Genomic DNA, 18647 nt, shown 5'->3' on the forward strand with positions numbered 1-18647 from the left:
AAACGACATGGCCACATACCTCCACTGAGCTGATACAAAATGGAATCTTTAACCACTTGCCGACCAGTTGCTGTAGTTATACTGTGACAGGTCGGCTCTGTCCTGCAAAACGACATGCCTGTACGGTAAGTCACTTCGCGGAATCGCTAGCAGGGGCGCTCACGGGCCCATTCGCCACAGGGGGAACGGATCAGCTAATCTGGCTGCTGCGATGTCCGCCGGGCACCCGCGATCGCACCCCAGAGAGACAGAATGGTAGTGTGCCATTGTAAACACGGCACACCGCTGTTCTGTCAGTGATGGACACAAGGATCCTGTGTTCCTCCTATTTAGGATACAGGTCTCTTTTTCATCCAGAAAATACACCCCCCACAGTTAGAAAGCATACCCTAGGCACACATTTTTTTTACTTTCAATTATTTTTATTGAGAAAACAAGATTACAAAATAGAGTAATTCATTTGTAGAGCAACATTTGTAGTAACAAGTAATGAATATTAACAAGCGATAACAGTTACGACACATTTGTTCCCTAGTGCAATAGCTGAATGGGACACAGTGGCAGTATACCCAACCTTAATCAATGCAGAAGATAACATTCAACCCCCACCAAGGTGATGCCCACCTGCGCACCCCTATCGGGATCCAGCTGTGCGCAGGGAGGGGAACCCCCAGGCCGGAGGCCTAAAGAAGGATAAGGTTATGTAAAGCCCATATCGCGTCCCACTACCCTATGGTGGGGACAATCATATCCAGATCCAGAAGAAATTCCAACTAGTTTCTGGCATCTGAAAGATGGGGTGGTAGTTGAGGATACATACTTCAACCTTTAAGATCCAACCATGAAGTTACCGAGAGAAGGAGGGGAGGGAAGAGAGGGATAGAGCAGAAATAGGAGAAAGAAAGGGGAAGAGGGGGAAAGAGCATTGTCCAGGGAGAACCCATCGCCACGTAAGCCTCCTCATGATAAGGGGCTTCATGATAATAAGGGGCTTCAGTCACTAGAGTGAAACCTTCACATAAGTTGCCCACGGCTCCCATGTTGATTCAAACCTAGCTAAAGAATTTTCCAGTATACTAACCAATTTCTCCTGGGTCATAATCCATGAGATTTTCCGTTTAGCCCTAGAGAAGGATACCGAGGGGCATTTCCAAGCCCCCGCTATGGTCACTTTGGCCCCGTTAAAATAAAGTGAATGAGATGATGGTTAGATTTACTTGCTGGAAAATTCTGCACGTTCAACAAAGCTATATGTGGGGTTTGTGTCAGAGCCACACCAGTTAGCTTGCGAATAACATTAAAGACTTTGTTCCAAAATACCGTAATCTTGGGACATGACCACCAAATATGTAACATATCTCCCATCATATCACAGCCCCTAAAACATAGTGGAGAGGCCGAGGGAAACATCCGTGAAAGCCTAGATTCAGCATACCATGGGAGGCTCTAGTAGAAGCTCAAAACCATTCCTCTGCAGACCACTCGCATGCTAGATTAGTCTCCCATGCCTCCATATAGGCTGTTTTCGAGGATTGCGAGGCCAAGGAATTATAAATGACCGTAATCTCACCCTTCCTTTCCGTTAACTCACCACACCAAGCTTTATAAGGTTAAATATTGGGGGGAACTGGCTTAGTTGTCCATAAGGAATGTAAAAAGTGTTTAAGTTGAAGGAATCTGTAGTTTTCAGAAAGTAGCATCTTTCATTTATTTTTACAGTAGTTGTCCATGATGGGGCCCGAACGTGTAAAAAAGTGTCCTATCCTGTAGAAACCCTTCTCCAACCACCACTTAAACGCCTGAATGTCCTCACCTGGGGGGAACAGTGGGTTCCGAAATATATGAGCTAAGGGTTTGATGGGAGAAACTAGTGCTGGATGAGTTCTGAGAGAGTCCCACAATTGAAACGAATGTGAAAGATTTGGGGAAAGTATCGGAGGTCTACTTCTGGGTGGGCACCAAAGGAGAAAGTCCAGGGTGTTCCTTGGGACCGCCTGCCATTCCATTAGTACCCAGTCCGGTATATTAGTGTGCTTGTAGATCTCCGTAGTCTGGGCCAATCGGGCTGCTTGGAAATACCACCATTAGTTAGGTACCCCCAGACCACCCTGTTTCCTAGATCTAAATAAAACCATCCTCGAGAGCCTATAGCCCTTAGATCCCCATATAAATTTTGTGATCCTAGTTTGTAGGTTCTGTAGAAACCGTTTGGGAATCGGGATAGGGAGCGATCGGAAGTAGTATAATATTTGGGGTAGAAGAGTCATCTTTACGGAGTGTATTCTCCCCAGCCAAGAGAGGCGCAGGTTTTTCCAGCTGTTGAGATCAGAGACTATGTGTTTGATCAAACCAGGGTAATTAGCTCCAAACAACTGGTCCACCGTGGGAGTTAATTTAATGCCCAAGTACGGGATGGAGGAATCCGCCCAAGAGAAGTTGAAATTGGAGATTGGATACCTCTGACTGAGGGAGGTTAACATTTAGAGCCAGTGATTTGGAGAAGTTCACTCCTAAGCCCGAGACTCTGGAGAAGGCCTCCAGGGTCCGGCAGACCTTCGGCAAGGAGACCAAGGGAGTTGTTAAAAACAAAAGTAAGTCATCCGCAAAAAGAGCACATTTATGGATGTTCAGACCGCAACGTACCCCGTTTATATCTGGGTTATCCCTAATAGAGATAGCCAAAGATTCAATCGCTATGGCAAAAAGCAAGAGCGATAGAGGGCACCCCTGCCACTAGAAATCAAAAGTGGGGCCGAGTAGTGGCCCTGCAATTTAATTTGTGCCTCAGGGGTGGAGTATAGCGCCCTAAAGATATTCAAGAAGGAAGGACCAAACCCCCTTTGCTGAAGCACTGCTATCAAATAAGTCCATGATATTGAATCAAAGGCCTTATGTAGGTCCAAAGATATAAGGAACCCCTTCTGTGGTGATCCTCCATCCCAATTGGTTTGGAGAAGGGACACTATATCAATTGCTCTCCGAATCTGATCCGGTCCTTGTCTCCCAGGCATAAAACCCACTTGGTCCCTGTGTATGTAGGATGCAATAAAGGCGGCTATACGGTCAGCTAAGATTTTATTCATGAGTTTAAGGTCATTATTTATCAACTAAATTGGCCTGTTGATGAGACTCAGATCTTTATCAGGTTTGGGTATGACTGAAATGAAAGCTGAGTTGAGTGACCTATCCAGTGCCGAGCCAGTGCGTTGAAAAATGTCGCTAAGTGAGGGGCCAATGTAGATGCAAAGGTTTTGTAATATATGTTGGAAAAAACGTCCGGCCCCGGTGCAGAGCTGGTTTTAGTCTTTTTGATAGCCCTTAAGATCTCATCCTCCGAGAAGGGAAGTTCAAGATCTGAGCAGTGCTGCTCGCTAAGTTGAGGGAGGGAGAGTGAGGAAAGGAAGGATTGTACCTCCGCTAGTGCAGGGGACGAGGCAGGATTGTAAAGGCTGCCAAAAAATTTGCGAAAAGCATGTAAAATACGCTGTGGGTTCTGAGTTAGAGTCCCCCCCGCTACTTTAAGTTTCGGAAGAGCCTGCAGGCGATGTTTGGGATGTAGTCTGTGGGCCAGGTATGAGCCCATTCTATCAGTTTGATGGTAAAATTTAGCCGAGGTCCATCGTAAATGTTTTTTGGCCTTAGTGGTTAAAGCCAGATTAAGAGAGAGCCTGGCAGCTCCAAGAGCTTCTGCGGACTGCCTAGATGAGTTATTTTTATGTTTATTGCTTAGTTCCTAGAATTCCCAGTCAAGTCGTTCAACGTCAGCTTTATGTGCTTTGAGGGTGCGTGATGAAATTTGGATGAGTACCCCTCTAATTGTGGCCTTGTGTGCCGCCCATAATGTTTCCCGGGAAATATCCTGAGTGTCATTCAAAGGAAAATATTCCCAAATGCCTCCACCCAGCAGTTGCAGAAAGACACCTGAGTGATCAGACCAGGATACATCCCTGATGTAAGATCTGGTAGCCAGTGGGACATGTGGTGAAGAAATGAAGATGTGGTCTATCCTAGCAAAAGAAAGGTGAGGATGAGAAAAATTAGTGTAATCTTTCCCAGTCGGGTTGGTCTCCCTCCAAATGTCCACCAGACCCTGCCTAGCCAAGAGCCTACATATCCATAGACTTTGCTTGGACGGAGCCAGTTACTGGTTTTATAGTGGTCTCTTTGTCAAGGCTTTGATCAAACGCTATATTAGAATCTCCCCCAAAAATTAACACCCCCTCCAATAGAGGGGACAAGGTATTAAACATCGAGTGGAAAAATTGATATTGGTTTTGGTTCTGAGCGTAGTAGGAAATAAAGGAGTACAGGGTGCCCGCTATGTGACCCTTGACCAATATAAACCGTCCCTCTGGATCTGAATGCATGGACACCATGGTGAAGGGACAGTTGCGAGAAAAAAGGATTGCAACCCCCCTTGTCTTGTTCTGCGCATTAGCTAGATAGAAGGAGGGATACTTAGCGTGCAGAAAGGATGGTTTATAATGCTGTGCAAAGTGAGTCTCCTGGAGTAATAATATATCTACCCTTTGGGAATGAAAGCTCTGTAATATCTTTCTATGTTTGGTGGATGAGTTAAGGCCTTGAATGTTTTGCGAGGCTATTTTAAGCCTAGGGAACGTGTATCACGTGGAGCCATGGAGGATGGGAGAGTGCTCCAGCTGTAATGGAATGGTCTTACCTAAAAAGGAGGATGTTCTGGTACCACAATGAGGAAGGTTCAATGCCGGTCTGAATTCCCGTGAAAAGGTCTCCCTGGACAATGGACAAGAAAGGGAAGGGTTAGACAGAGGAAGGAGGCAGTAAAAGAGGACAAATATGCAGACACCCCAATAGAAAGGGGTCCTAGGTTGGAGGAAGGCTACCAGCCACAGGGGCCAGTAAGTACATAACCGGCTTGGAGTGCAGACATACAATAACATGAAGACAAGACTAACAGACAAAGACATACAACATAGAAGGTCCCGGAGGACCAAAAATAGAGAAAAAGTTTTTTCCCCCTGGTGAGAGGGAAAGTCCCATGTTGGTGAAACTGGTAGATCAGCAACCAAAATGGGGAGAGGGGCATGATCACCGCCCCAGTGATCCGAATCCCCAAACATCAGCTGATCAAATTAAAAACCCAGTAAAACATTACTTAGAGAACCAAAATTTTGACTACACTGGGAAGCTATCCAAAGTGAGCCAGGTGTACAGGGACACAGACAACTGTGTCAACCTAGGGAATATATCAGTGTCTAGCTTCCCAGCAATTCATAAAATGTGTACAAGGAGGCCCTCTTAGAACAATAAAAACAAAAACATAAACTCGAGTGACCCAGTCCTTGTAATGCAAAAAACAAAGAGATGAGGAGAAAGTTAGAAAAAATTAAAAATTGAGCTGTTGTTCAGGAGAGTTCCAGAAGATGTCCACAGGTCAAGTTAAACCAGGAGTTGAGAGGAGAAGTCTCAGGGTGGGCGGCCATCTTTAGATTTCTTGGACTTGGTCGTATGCCATAGAGGTGATAGCGGCCTGGAAGGAAGTTGTCGCTTGGTGGAGCTGGAAGCCATAGACGCAGGAGGGGGACCCAGGTTCTTGAGAGATGAGATGCAGCTTGAGAAGAAGTTTTTCACCTTCATGAAAGAAAGAAAATGTATAGGATCTTTGCTTTTAATCAAATTTGAGGTTGAAGGGAAACAGCCAGCGGTATTTAATGTTATGTTGGATCAGTGCAGACAATAGTGGATTAAATGATCTGCAACGCTGAATGGTGGTCGGGGATAAATCAGTGAAGATTTGAATAGGCAGGCCTTGAAAGGACAGGTTGTCGTTGGAGCGAGATTTCCGCATAATGTCCTCTTTAACGCCATAATAGTGAGGTTTCACTATAATGTACCTGGGTAGGCCATCCTGACGGGGAGACTGTAGAGCCCTATGAGCCCTATCCAACTCCAATTTATGGGGAGCTATGTCTGGCAGCAGTCCCCTAATGATAGATTGCACAGCAGCCTGGAAGGATTCAGGGATCCCCCTGATTCTGAAATTATAGCGCCTGCTGCGGTTTTCCAGATCATCTATTTTCAGGAGAGCTGTTTCTAACTGATCATGTAATTCCTGAAGACGATCAGAGTTTTGGTTAGATTGGAGTACTGTTTGTTCAAGCATGGTTTCTAAAAAATTCAATACGGGAACCAAGGTTAATGAGATCAGCCTTAATTTCCCCAGTTATTTTAGATGCTGTGTTAGTTAGGCTTCTGTCCAGCAGTTCTGCAAATTTAGTAAACATAGCTTCCATATGAGCTTGTGGGCCAGAGGAGAATACAGATCCAGAATAACGAGATTGTGGATGGGCTGCCCCTGCTTTCATGGGGAGACCCTAGCATGGTGGTTAGCATCAGGCCAAGTTGCGATTCAGTGGACGCTGGAGAGACTGACCCCCCCATGTGGTATACTCACAGGGGAGCCCCCCGCAGGGCTCGCTGATAAACCATGTCCCAGGGATGTAGAGGAGTGCTGAGGAGTGTTGAGGTCTATCGGCGCGGCATCCGCCATGTTGGAAGGTTCTGTCAGGAGTTCCGGGGCAGAGAAGAGTGCCGAAAGGTCCCTGCGGACTGAGCCCGATGACATAGGGCTGACCAGCGGGCTTTACCCCACCTGTTGGTGCCGGTTGTGACGGGCTGCGGGTTCGTGTAGCGGCACGGGGATCCGGTCTTAGCTGGGGCGGGACGGAGCTCCGGCTTCAAATGGCCATCTTGGAGCTGCCGCGCATGCTCTCTCCCCCTAGGCACACATTTAACCCTTTGATCACCCCTGGTGTTAACCCCTTTCCTGCCAGTGTCATTAGTACAGTAACAGTGCATATTTTTAGCACTGATTACTGTAGTAATATTACTGGTCCCGTCAAAAGTGTCGAAAATGTCAGTTAGGTGTCCGATCTGTCCGCCGCAATGTCACAGTTCGCTGAAAATCGCTAACCCCCGCCATTACTAGTAAAAAAAATAAAAATTACATAAATCTTTGCCCTAGTTTGTAGACACTATAACTTTTGCGCAAACCAATTAATATACCCTTTTTGGGATTTTTTTTACCAAAAATATGTAGCAGAATACATATTGGCCTAAAATGATGAAAAAATTTGATTTTAAAATTCTTTTTATTGGGAATGTTTTATAGCCGAAAGTATAAAATATATATATATATATATATATATATATTTTTTTTTTTTATAATTGTTGCTCTTTTTAGTTTATAGCGCAAAAAATTAAAATCGCACAGGTGATCAAAAGGCACTCAAAAGAAAGCTCTATTTGTGGGAAAAAAAGGACATCAATTTTATTTGGGTACAGCGTCGCACGACCGTGCAGTTGTCAGTTAAATTAATGCAGTGCCGAATCGCAACAAATGGCCTGGTCATTAAGTGTGTAAATCCTTCCGGTCCAGAAGTGGTTAACCACTTGCCTGCTGTCCACAGTATATTTACTGCGGCAGTCAGCCCCTCCTGGGCAAATCGGCGTAGTACTACATCACTCGCCCAGGAGTCTGCAGGGGGCGATCGCGCGCCACCCGAGTCTCGCTCCCGCCCCTGCTCGTTCACGGCCATCCCGTGCGTGTGACCGGCGGCTCCGATGTCCGCCGGCCACTCGCAATCTCCCGCTGGAGAGGGAGAAAGGCAGGCGGCTAATGTAAACAAAGCCGCCTTTCATTCTCCCTGGTGTAACTGCAGAGATCATACAATCCTGCTATGTAGGATCGTATGTCTCTGTGGTTACATCACAAGCCACACCCCTTTACAGTTAGAATCACGCCCCTAGGGACACACTTAACCCCTTGATCACAAATAAAGTTAACCCCTTCCCTGCCAGTGTAACTTTTACAGTAACAGTGCATATATATAGCACTGATTACTGTAGTAATGTCACTGGTACCCCCAAAAGTGTCAAAAATGTTAGTCAGGGGTCTGATCTGTCCGCCGCAATGTCGCAGTCCCGCAAAAAAAATTGCAGATCGCCGCCATTACTAGTTTAAAAAAAAAACAATAAAAATGACATAAATCTTTCCCTTAGTTAGTAAACGCAATAACTTTTGCGCAAACCAATCAAAATACGCTTATTGCGATTTTTTTTACCAAAAATATGCAGCAGAAAACAAAAATAGGCCTAAAATGTTAAAAAATATAGATTTTTAAATTTTTTTGGGGGGAATTCCATGTAAAAAATGTGAAAAATATTGTTATTATTTCAAAATTTACGCTCTTTTTTTGTTTATAGCGTGAAAAATCGCACAGGTGATCAAATACCACCAAAAGAAAGCTCTGTTTGTGGGAAAAAAAGGATGTGAATTTCATTTGGGTACAGCGTTGTACGACCACACAATTGTCCGTTAAAATCACACAGTGCCGAATCGCAAAATAGGCCCTAGTCTTTGAGCAGGAAAATCTTCCGGGGCTTAAATGGTTAATATCACAAGATGTTGATGCGTTTCACACTCAAATCACATGTTTATTCATAACTGAATTAGCACGTGGTTTGAGTGTGAACGAGTCAACAACTTGTCCTGTACTGTTCTCCTGACTATGATAATACTGTAAGATATTAAAGATTCCATTTTGCCTCAGCTCTGTGGTAGTGTGGGCCATTTATATTTTCCTTTTGATGTAAGCAGTATCAAGCCAGGGCGGGCACCCACATGAAACTACAGTTAGGTGATTCACCTGAGCGGTATACACATTTCATTTTGATCACTCCCTGTCCTGTAAACACAGGAATAAGTGAGGGAAAATACTGTATCATTAGGTAAAACATAAAAATGGTTACTCACAAACAGAAGTTAAAAATAATCATATCAAACTCAATCGCTCGAGTGTCAGGAATAGTCCATGTATTTGTCCATAGTCCTGTTAAGATGACGGCTGATGCGTTTCGAGGCTTAGCCTCTTCCTCAGAGCCAATAAAATCATAAAATTACCTTGTAAAGCACTATACAAGTGCATGTGATAAGCAGATCGTATTACACACAGTGAGACGTAACGCGCGCAAGGGGGAGGGGCCGGTGACGTCACCCGCCATCCATTGCGGTCGAGACTGCTGTGTGTAATACGATCTGCTTATCACATGCACTTGTATAGTGCTTTACAAGGTAATTTTATGATTTTATGCTATGTTCAATAAAGTAATTTATTGCGGTAATGCACTATTTCCGGACCTTTGTTTTCCTATGGACCTGTGACCCGCTTTATGGACCTGTGATCTGTTACCTGTGAGCCTTATTTTTTGATGAAGAGGAATACTGATCTGATCTATATTGGTGATATCCTATGAGAAAGTTTATCTCTTACTAGCCCGTCTGGCGACACAGGGGCTAAGTGTGAGGTGAGAGGCTAATGAGACTGGGTGGAGGATTACCAGCACATTGAAGAGCACTGAATGTTTATATCTTGTGCACGCTTCACCATAATTTGCACCTGTGGACTGCTCTCCTCGATATCATCTTCATAATCCATATTTGATAGTGCTGCACTTTTTGTTATATATGCCGGCGGCGATCGAGCCCACTCCTCCTGTGGTCTGCCTCCCACTGTGTCTCAAGAAATCCCGTGCACATAATCTTGCGCAGCCGAGCCGACCTTCCACAGTAAATCTGCGTGGGGCGGTTGGCAAGTGGTTAATGAACTGTAGTTGCGATTTGAAACTTGGAAGAAAAATTGGCTCAGGTGAAGACATCACTAGATTTATGGATAAGTGTCCTAATAATAAAAGTCAGCAGCTACAGTATTTGAAGTTACATAGTGTGATGGTGTTCACCATCACTGGGAGTGAAAGACAGATAATTAATAGTTTGAATTGCTTCAAGTGGGACCGTAATATTTGTCAGCAATATCTTCATATATATATATGAAGATTTAATCTCACTTTACACTGGGAGAGCTAGACTGTTGTAGACCATTGCCATGATGTCTGTGACTCCTAAACAATGTGTGTATTCCATGTCCCTCAAAGTCAGACAGGTTTTCCCTATTGTTTGTGTATTGAGATCATGTGTATTCCAGCTTTAATGTGTGAGAGACACACAGACTGTCATTGGCAGCCTTGTCCTATTGTTTGTGTATTGGGGTGGAATGTGCATTGTGCCTGTTCCATTGTTAAATGTTAATGACCTCACATTGTTCTGTCCAGATGACCAGCTAATTAGTTTAGGTTAATTCCGTTCCTGTATAAACTTTCATCTGCATATGATACGGTAATCAGGCAGAGGGGAGGGATTGTGTACACTGTATGGGAGTGACTGAGTGTAAAACTCTGTTTTCATTGGATTGTGAATTTCAGGGCCTGTTCTCCACAAGGTCCACCTGGGCGGCCACCTTGTGGGGGAAAACTGTATAAAAGAGCAGCTATACCATTAAAGTTTGAGCTATACTTCACCCTCAATCGAGAGTCCTGTCTCCTATTGGGGGAATCTGCTATGCTCTTCATAATTCCTTGAATAATCACTAAGCTCTTGTAAGAGCTTGTTCCTGTGCCTTTTGCACTCTCTGGGGAAAGAGAGGTTCACCCTCTGGAACCTGGAGCCTTGTCGTAGGTCCAGGGTGGGTAGGAGATGGTGAGACCCCAACCAAGCTGCGGCGGTTTGTGGGGTCATGGTTTCTGGGAAGTGCTTGGAGCCCTCAGGAAGCACTAGGAGCATCCGTCAACGGAGGTACCCAGTCAGGGTGCCGGTTGATCCGTTACACATAGTTACATAGTAGTTGAGGTTGAATAAAGAAAACAGTCCATCCAGTTCAACCTGTGCAGATGTGTGTGTGTGTCAGTGGCGTGATTATTTTCCATAACCCTGAATGTTGTGATCTGTGAGATGCACGTCCAAAAGTCTTTTAAAGTAGCAATACTCCCCGCAGCTACCACCAATTGTGGAAGAGAGTTCCACATTCTCACCCCCCTTACAGTGAAGAACCCTTTACACCGCTTAAGGCTAAACCGCCTCTCCTCTAAACTCATTGTGTGGCCACGTGTCCTCTTGCACACCTGAGACTAAATAGTTTTATTTCTATGAGGTATTTGTAAATCGCCATCATGTCCCCTCTCAAGCGTCTCCTCTCCAAGGAGAATAAATTAAGTGCTTGTAATCGCTCCTCATAATTAAGGTCCTCCAATCCCCTAATTAGTTAAGTTGCCCTTCTTTGAACTTTGTCCAGTTCCAGTACATCCCTTTCTGAGGATTGGTGACCAGAACTTGACAGAATACTCCAGATGTGGGAGGACCAGGGTTTTATAAAGTGGCAGGCTTATAACTTTATCTCTGGAATATATCCCCTTCCTTATGCATGCTAATATTCTGCTGGCTTTTTGCAGCTGTAGCTTAACATTGCAGGCTATTGCTTAGTCTATCTTCTACTAGAACCCCCAAATCCTTTTCCATCCTGGATTCCCCCAGAGGTTACCCCCTAGAGCATAATTTGCGTTTATGTTTTTTGCCCCCAAGTGCAATACCTTACATTTCCTTACATTAAACCTCATTTGCCATGTAGTTGTCCAATCTGGTATTTTGTTCAGGTCATTCTGTAAGATTTCTATATCTTGATGAGAAGTTATTGCCCTGCCTATTTTTTTGTCAACCGCAAAAACTGAGATTGAGCTAATCATTCTGTCCTCTATGTTATAATAAAAATAAAATAAATTGAACAAAATTGATCCCAGGACTGAGCCTTGGGGGACACCACTTACCACTCCAGACTAGTTTGAGTATGTGTTATTTATCACCACCCTCTGGACACGCCATTGTAACCAGTTTTCTATCCAAGAACAAGCCTTGTGGTCGATGCAGACCTTAGTTTGTAGATTAAGGGTTTGTGGGGAACTGTGTCAAAAGCCTTAGCAAAATCCAGATACACCACATCTACAGGTCTCCCCCTATCTAGCTCACAGCTCACCTCCTCGTAAAATATTAACAGATTGGTTTGGCAAGAAGTCCTTTTGTGAACCCATGCTGATTACTGCAGATGATACTGTTGACCTTAGAAAATTCTTGGATATAGTCCCTTATCATCCCTTCCAATAATTTACATACAATTGATGTCAGGCTTACCGGTCTATAGTTTCCTGGAATATCCCTCTGCCCTTTTTTCGAATACTGGTATCACATTAGCTTTCCTCCAGTCACCTGGTACAGTTCCTGTCAATATACTGTCTGCAAAGATTAGGAACAACGGTCTAGATATAACCCTACTGAGTTCCTTGAGTACTCGCAGGTGCAAGCCATACTGTCCTGGTGATTTATTAGTGTTAATGTTATCAAGTCTTTCCTTGATTTTGCCCTCTGTTAGCCACTGCTGTTTTTCGTGTGTAAAAACCGAGGAGAAGAAAGTATTTAGCACAGTTGCCTTCTCTGTGTCCTCTGTAATCATCCTCGCATCATTGTTATTTATTGTGTGCAACATGCTCTGACCTCACTTTTTTGCTATTAAAACATTTAAAGAATTTATTTTTTTACTCTTCACTGCTGTGTGTCTCTTGAAGTCATTTTTAGCTATCCTGATTCAATTTTTACATTTCTTGTTAGATTCCTTATATTGGTGGAAAGCCGATAATGTCCTCTCCGATTTATATTTTTTAAAAGCCATTTGTTTTCACTCTAATAAGCATTTTTACATTACAGTTTAGCCACCCTGGTTTGACCTTGGCTCTTTCAAATCTATTTCACACTGGAATGCACTGTGAGATACTTTTGTTTAATATGTCCCTAAAGCATTCCCATTTTTCCCTCCATGTTCAATGTTCCTAGGGTTGGGCCCCAATGTATTTTCTCTATTGTTGAGCACATTCAAGTTTGCCCTCCTGAAGTTTAGGGTCATTATGTTTCCCTCGTGCCTTGTTGTCCTGTGATTTACTCTAAATGTGATCATCCTGTGATTGCTAGAACCCAAGTTGTCCTTTACTTCTACATCTGAGATTAGACCCTAATCATTCATAATTAATAGATCTAGCAATGCATTCTTTCTAGTAGGAGAATTCACCATCTGAGACATGTAGTTGTCCTGTAAGACATTCATGAAATGACGGGCCTTTACTGAGTGAGCTGTCCCCTCTTCCCAGTCAATATCGGGATAATTGAAGTCCCCCATTACAATGTCTTGCCCCTGCTTTGCAGATTTTTTTTTTTAAGTATCCTGGAGCTCTGCTTTTAATGTTTGAAGCTTCGGAAATAACATAACTACATAATTTATCTAAATTGATTCGGATCATTTATTTTTTTTCTAATGATTCAAATAAAATTATTTTTTGTATTGGGGTTGAAATTAAGAGACCATTTGTTTCGTTTTTATGTGCGCATCCCAAAAAGGTAATTTTGGAATGAGGAAATAAATTTAACTTAATAACATAAATGAATAAAATGTATGAATTTATATTCAATATTGTCATTATTATTATTACTTTACAGGATTTATATAACGCCAACAGTTTGTGCAGCACAGTTACAATACAATTCAATACAGGGGGAATAAGAGGACTCTGCTCATTAGAGCTTACAATCTAATAGGGAGGGTCAAGTGATATAAAAGTTAATAGGTGGGGGGGATGAGCTGATGGAGAAAATAAAAGTACAATTGTTAGGAGGAGACAGGATAGGCATCTCTGATGAGAAAAGTTTTCAGGGATTGCCTAAAATTGGATAGAGTAGAAGATAGTCAGACAGATTGGGGTAGGTAATTTCAAAGCATGGGAGAGGTTTGAGAGAAATCCTGGAGGTGAGTAGAGGAGATGACAAGGGAAGTAGAGAGCAGAGGTTCTTTGGAGAAATTATTTGGTTGGTATTTTGAGACTAGGTTAGTGATGTAGCTGGTGGCCAAGTTGTGGATGTCTTTGTAAGTTACTGTTAGTATTTTGAATTTAATTTGTTAGGTGAGTTGCTGCCAATGGAGGGATTGATAGAGAGAGGTAGCAGACGCTAAGCCGTTTGTAAGATGGAGGAGTCTGGCAGCAACATTCATGGTGGACTGAATAGGGGATTCCCTATTTAAAGGTAAACCAATGAGGAGGAAGTTGCAGTAGTCAGGTGAGAGATGTCATTGTTTAGGAAGGGTTGTATTTTAGGGATGTTGCAGAGGTTAAGGCGGCAAGCAGGAATGGGTTGATGGTAGTCCCATTGATCTTGACAGAGAAGTCAAGGGATGAATTTGTTTTATTTGGATGACAGCAGCACAGTAGTCTTTGAATCTTGGAAAATCAGCCAATTATTTTTGGATTAACATTTTTCACTATTATAAAAAATGCACTACATATGAAATAGAAACATTTTGCAATAAATACAGTAAGGTATAAAAGTGAAATAAGATGATTGCTACTTATTGTGTTTGGGTTGGATGGAGGTGGATCCATCAGAATCTGCAAATTATAACATAACGAATTACTCCAAAATTAATTTTGTTCCATTCGTTACTTTTGGATACATGTCACTCCAGTCGATATCCTCGAATTAGCTCATTCAATTTGTGGGTTGGACTAGCAAGGATATAGCCAATCTTCCATAATAAAAGAATAACAGAATTTCCGAAAATGCCAACTGAGTCAGAATGAATATACGAAACAAATACGAATATAGGAAACAAATTCTGAAAAGGAATCATTGTAACATAATGGTTTTTGACAAGAACACACACACCCGCACAGGTTGAACTGAACGGACAGGTGTCTTTATTCAACCTAACCAACTATGTAACTAAATATTGATTATGATGAAACAAAATTATTTACTTGACGAGTGAAACAGAAAATAAATTACATTTCTCTGCTGCGCTAATCTATAGTATAGCAGAGGTCTTAAGCCTTAACCACTATTCAAAACATAAAATGTTGGCTTCATATACACTTTAAACTTGGGCGGTAAAGTATTGAAACCTCTGACATATTTATACTGATGTCTGAGTCCCTTTTGAGGGACATTTGTCATGGTGACTTTTGCCTGGAGACAGAAAGTGAGAGGACACCAAAAAATGTTTTTGGCTGTCACTGAAACAACAGCAGAGGGGATATATGCCAATGGGGATACTTTTTCCTTCATCAAAGCTAAAATTTCCCATCACTGTGGGCAGAAGAATTCCACATCTCTGGGACAGAAGTTAAATAGAAATGTATGCTAAGGGGAGGTAGACAGGGATACAAACCTGACAAAGTCTAACCCTTCCATATTTTGCATAAAACTACAAACTAGAAGTGATCCACTTTAAAATGAACATATTGTTAACATATACAATGCATTGCAGGTAAAAGGTTTTACGTGGTATTTATTATAAATATAATTTACACTTACTGAGGGTTGTCACAGTTCCTTGTTCTGTACCTAACACCTGTTCCACAAGTGCGAGAGCATGAACCAAATTTACTCCATGACCCCCAATTTCCATCTTGTCTGAGAATTTCAGGAGTGAGCCAGATGCAGTGGCCTTTGAAGCAATGCTTGCAAAAAACAAAAAAAAACAAACAAAGTATTTATGTACACAACTCCTCGAAAGAGACATTTTGCTTCAAAAACATTTTTTACAATTTTACAATTTGTTACTATATAGTAAGTGACCCATGGGTTTATGTATTATATACTTTACATAGTTACATAGTTTCTTCTTGCCACTGTTTCATAAAGGACAGGGTGCTGGAGTGCACAATCAATAGTTGTCCTGTGGAAAGATTCTCCCACCTGAGCTGTGGATCTCTGAGAATGCTAGTCTACTGTCATGCTAATAGTTTGTCTTCAATACCCTGAAGACTTGATTGCACTATATGGGATGACCTGCATTTTTTTGCACTGGATAAACTCAAATCACTGCTAGGGCACATAGAAAAATGGGATTTTTGACTTACCGTAAAATCTATTTCTCTGAAGTTCATTGACAGACACGGCTCCTGATTCTTCTTAACCATTGGGTTATACTGCCCCCTACAGAAGTAGGACACTAGGCAGGAAAAAGCTTGACTATGCCTATAGGCAGTCCCGGGGGTATACACCCACTCTCAGCTATAGGCAGTCAATTTTGTTACAAGCAGTGTCAGTAGAAAGCCAACTTCACAGAGGGGTGGGTGCTGTGTCGGTCAATGAACAACACTCCAAAAGGGTGTATATTGAATAGCGGAATAGAAAATATGATATAAAAAGGTGTATCTCACACGTACAGACCCAGACTAGGCCCCGATTACAATTTTTTGTACCCTAAAGGCAGGATTAGGAGTAGGAGGAGTTCGCAACAGGAGGCAAACTGAAGCACCCTGCAATCCTCGGCGGTGGAAGATGCGCCCCAAAAATTTGGAAGGTGTATCTCACACGTACCGATACAGACTATGCCGCAATTTAATTCTTTTTACCCCAAAGGGTGTAGATTGAATAGCGGAATAGAAAAAAAATTATATAACGGTGTATCTCACACGTACAAACACAGACTAGGCCCCGATTACAATTTTTTGTACCCTACAGGCAGGATGACGAGTAGGAAGAGTTCGGAACAGGCATGAGGCAAACTGAGGCACCCTGCAATCCTCGGCAGTGGAAGATGCGCCCCAAAAATTTGGAAGGTGTATCTCACACGTACCGATACAGACTATGCCGCAATTTAATTATTTTTACCCCAAAGGGTGTAGATTGAATAGGGAATATAAAATATGATATAAAAAGGTGTATCTCACACGTACAGAACCAGACTAGGCCCTGATTACAATTTATTGTACCCTAAAGGCAGGATGAGGAGTAGGAGGAGTTCGGAACAGGAGGCAAACTGAAGCACCCTGCAATCCTCGGCGGTGGAAGATGCGCCCCAAAAATTTGGAAGGTGTATCTCACATGTACCGATGCAGACTATGCCGCAATTTCATTCTTTTTACCCCAAAGGGTGTAGATTGAATAGCGGAATAGAAAAAATGTTATAAAATGGTGTATCTCACACGTACAAACACAGACTAGGCTCCGATTACAATTTTTTGTACCCTACAGGCAGGATGAGGAGTAGGAGTTCGGAACAGGAGGCAAACTGAAGCACCCTGCAATCCTCGGCGGTGGAAGATGCGCCCCAAAAATTTGGAAGGTGTATCTCACACGTACCGATACAGACTATGCCGCAATTTAATTTTTTTTACCCCAAAAGGGTGCAGATTGAATAGCGAAATAGAAAATATGATATAAAAAGGTGTATCTCACACGTACAGACCCAGACTAGGCCCCGATTACAATTTTTTGTACCCTAAAGGCAGGGTGAGGAGTAGGAGGAGTTCGGAACAGGAGGCAAACTGAAGAACCCTGCAATCCTCAGCGGTGGAAAATGCACCCCAAAAATTTGGAAGGTGTATCTCACACGTACCGATACAGACTATGCCGCAATTTAATTTTTTTTACCCCAAAAGGGTGTAGATTGAATAGCGGAATAGAAAATATGATATAAAATTGGTGATTTTTCAATAGCACATGTGAACACAGCAGTGTCTTATGTTTTATGTCATGGTCAGCTCAGCAGCAGGCTATGAAGGGAAAAAAAAAAAATTCCCCTTTAACTTTGTAATTTTTAAATAGCAGATTAGTACAGACTATGCCACAATTTAATTTTTTTAACCCAAAAGGGTGTATATTGAATAGTGGAATAGAAAAAAGTATATAAAATTGAAAATCACTCAATAGCACATGTGAACACAGCAGTGTCTTATGTCACGGTCAGCTCAGCAGCAAGCAGGCTATGAAGGGAAAAAAAAAAATTCCCCTTTAACTTTGTAATTTTTAAATAGCAGATTAGAACAGCAATCTGTAGTAAAATATAGCTGAACGCTGCACACAACAAACTGATAAAAATATATTTTTTTCTCCCTCCTCCTCCTCCTCCTCAGTGGGCTCAAGTGAGGGCAAAAAGATCGTTCACTGCACCACCCCCCACACTGCAAAATTGATGTAGATCGCTAACGGATGATTGTTCTGTCCCTGCCTAATCTCTCCAGCCTGTCCCTAAAATGCTCAAATGACTTTCCCTGCCTACACTCTGACCTGTCCCTGCATTCTTTTCGGGCACAATTTTTCACTGTCTGTCTCTAATCAGCAGCCAGCACGTATGATGTGTGCTCTGTCCCTACACTACAGCAGAATGACGCACCGCGCTGTGCCTCTCGAACTTATAAAGACATGGGTCACATGCTTCAGATGGCCAATCACAGCTACTAATACATTTGTAGGCATGGCTGGGATGGCTTAAGGCACACCAGTTAAACGCTTGTTGATTGGCTGTTGAAAGCCCGCCATTAAAAGCGCGCCATTACATACAAAACAGGAAATAAAATTACCGAACACGAATTTTAAACCCGAACATACAGTAAAGTATTCGGGTCCGTGTCCGGGTAGCAAAAATCAATTATCCGGTACGGACCCGAATAATACAGTCCGTGTTCGCTCAACACTAATTACACACCATTAACCGCCCAACAACCAAACCCACTGATTACAGTATCCACTGATCCATGTATACCTAAAGGTATTTTAACTGCAGTGGTGAAAGCAGCCTACCACAGCTGCTGCCATCAGAGGTATCCATATATGCTGAGCACAAACACTGTTTGTGTCAGAATATATAAAATCAGTGTGGCAGCTAACGGGTACCTGCAAGAGAAACAGGTTAACAAAAGAATGAAAAACAAACAAAGTACAGTAAAAGTAC

At 42.6% G+C, this 18647-nt stretch overlaps 1 protein-coding gene across 1 annotated transcript in view; it reads right to left on the reverse strand.

The window, feature by feature from the left end:
- The window catches only part of LOC309554127 (A disintegrin and metalloproteinase with thrombospondin motifs 2-like), a gene marked incomplete at its 5' end in the record, with an annotated part of 1497034 nt that overhangs the window by 743730 nt on the left and 734657 nt on the right, over positions 1–18647 (reverse strand). The window contains one exon of the mRNA XM_082255680.1: positions 15281–15426. Within this exon, the coding sequence (XP_082111806.1) occupies positions 15281–15426 (146 nt within the window). The remainder of the gene's footprint in view (positions 1–15280; positions 15427–18647) is intronic.

Source organism: Pelophylax lessonae (genome assembly GCF_965119305.1).
Source record: "Pelophylax lessonae genome assembly, chromosome: 4".
Classification (NCBI taxonomy): domain Eukaryota; kingdom Metazoa; phylum Chordata; class Amphibia; order Anura; family Ranidae; genus Pelophylax; species Pelophylax lessonae.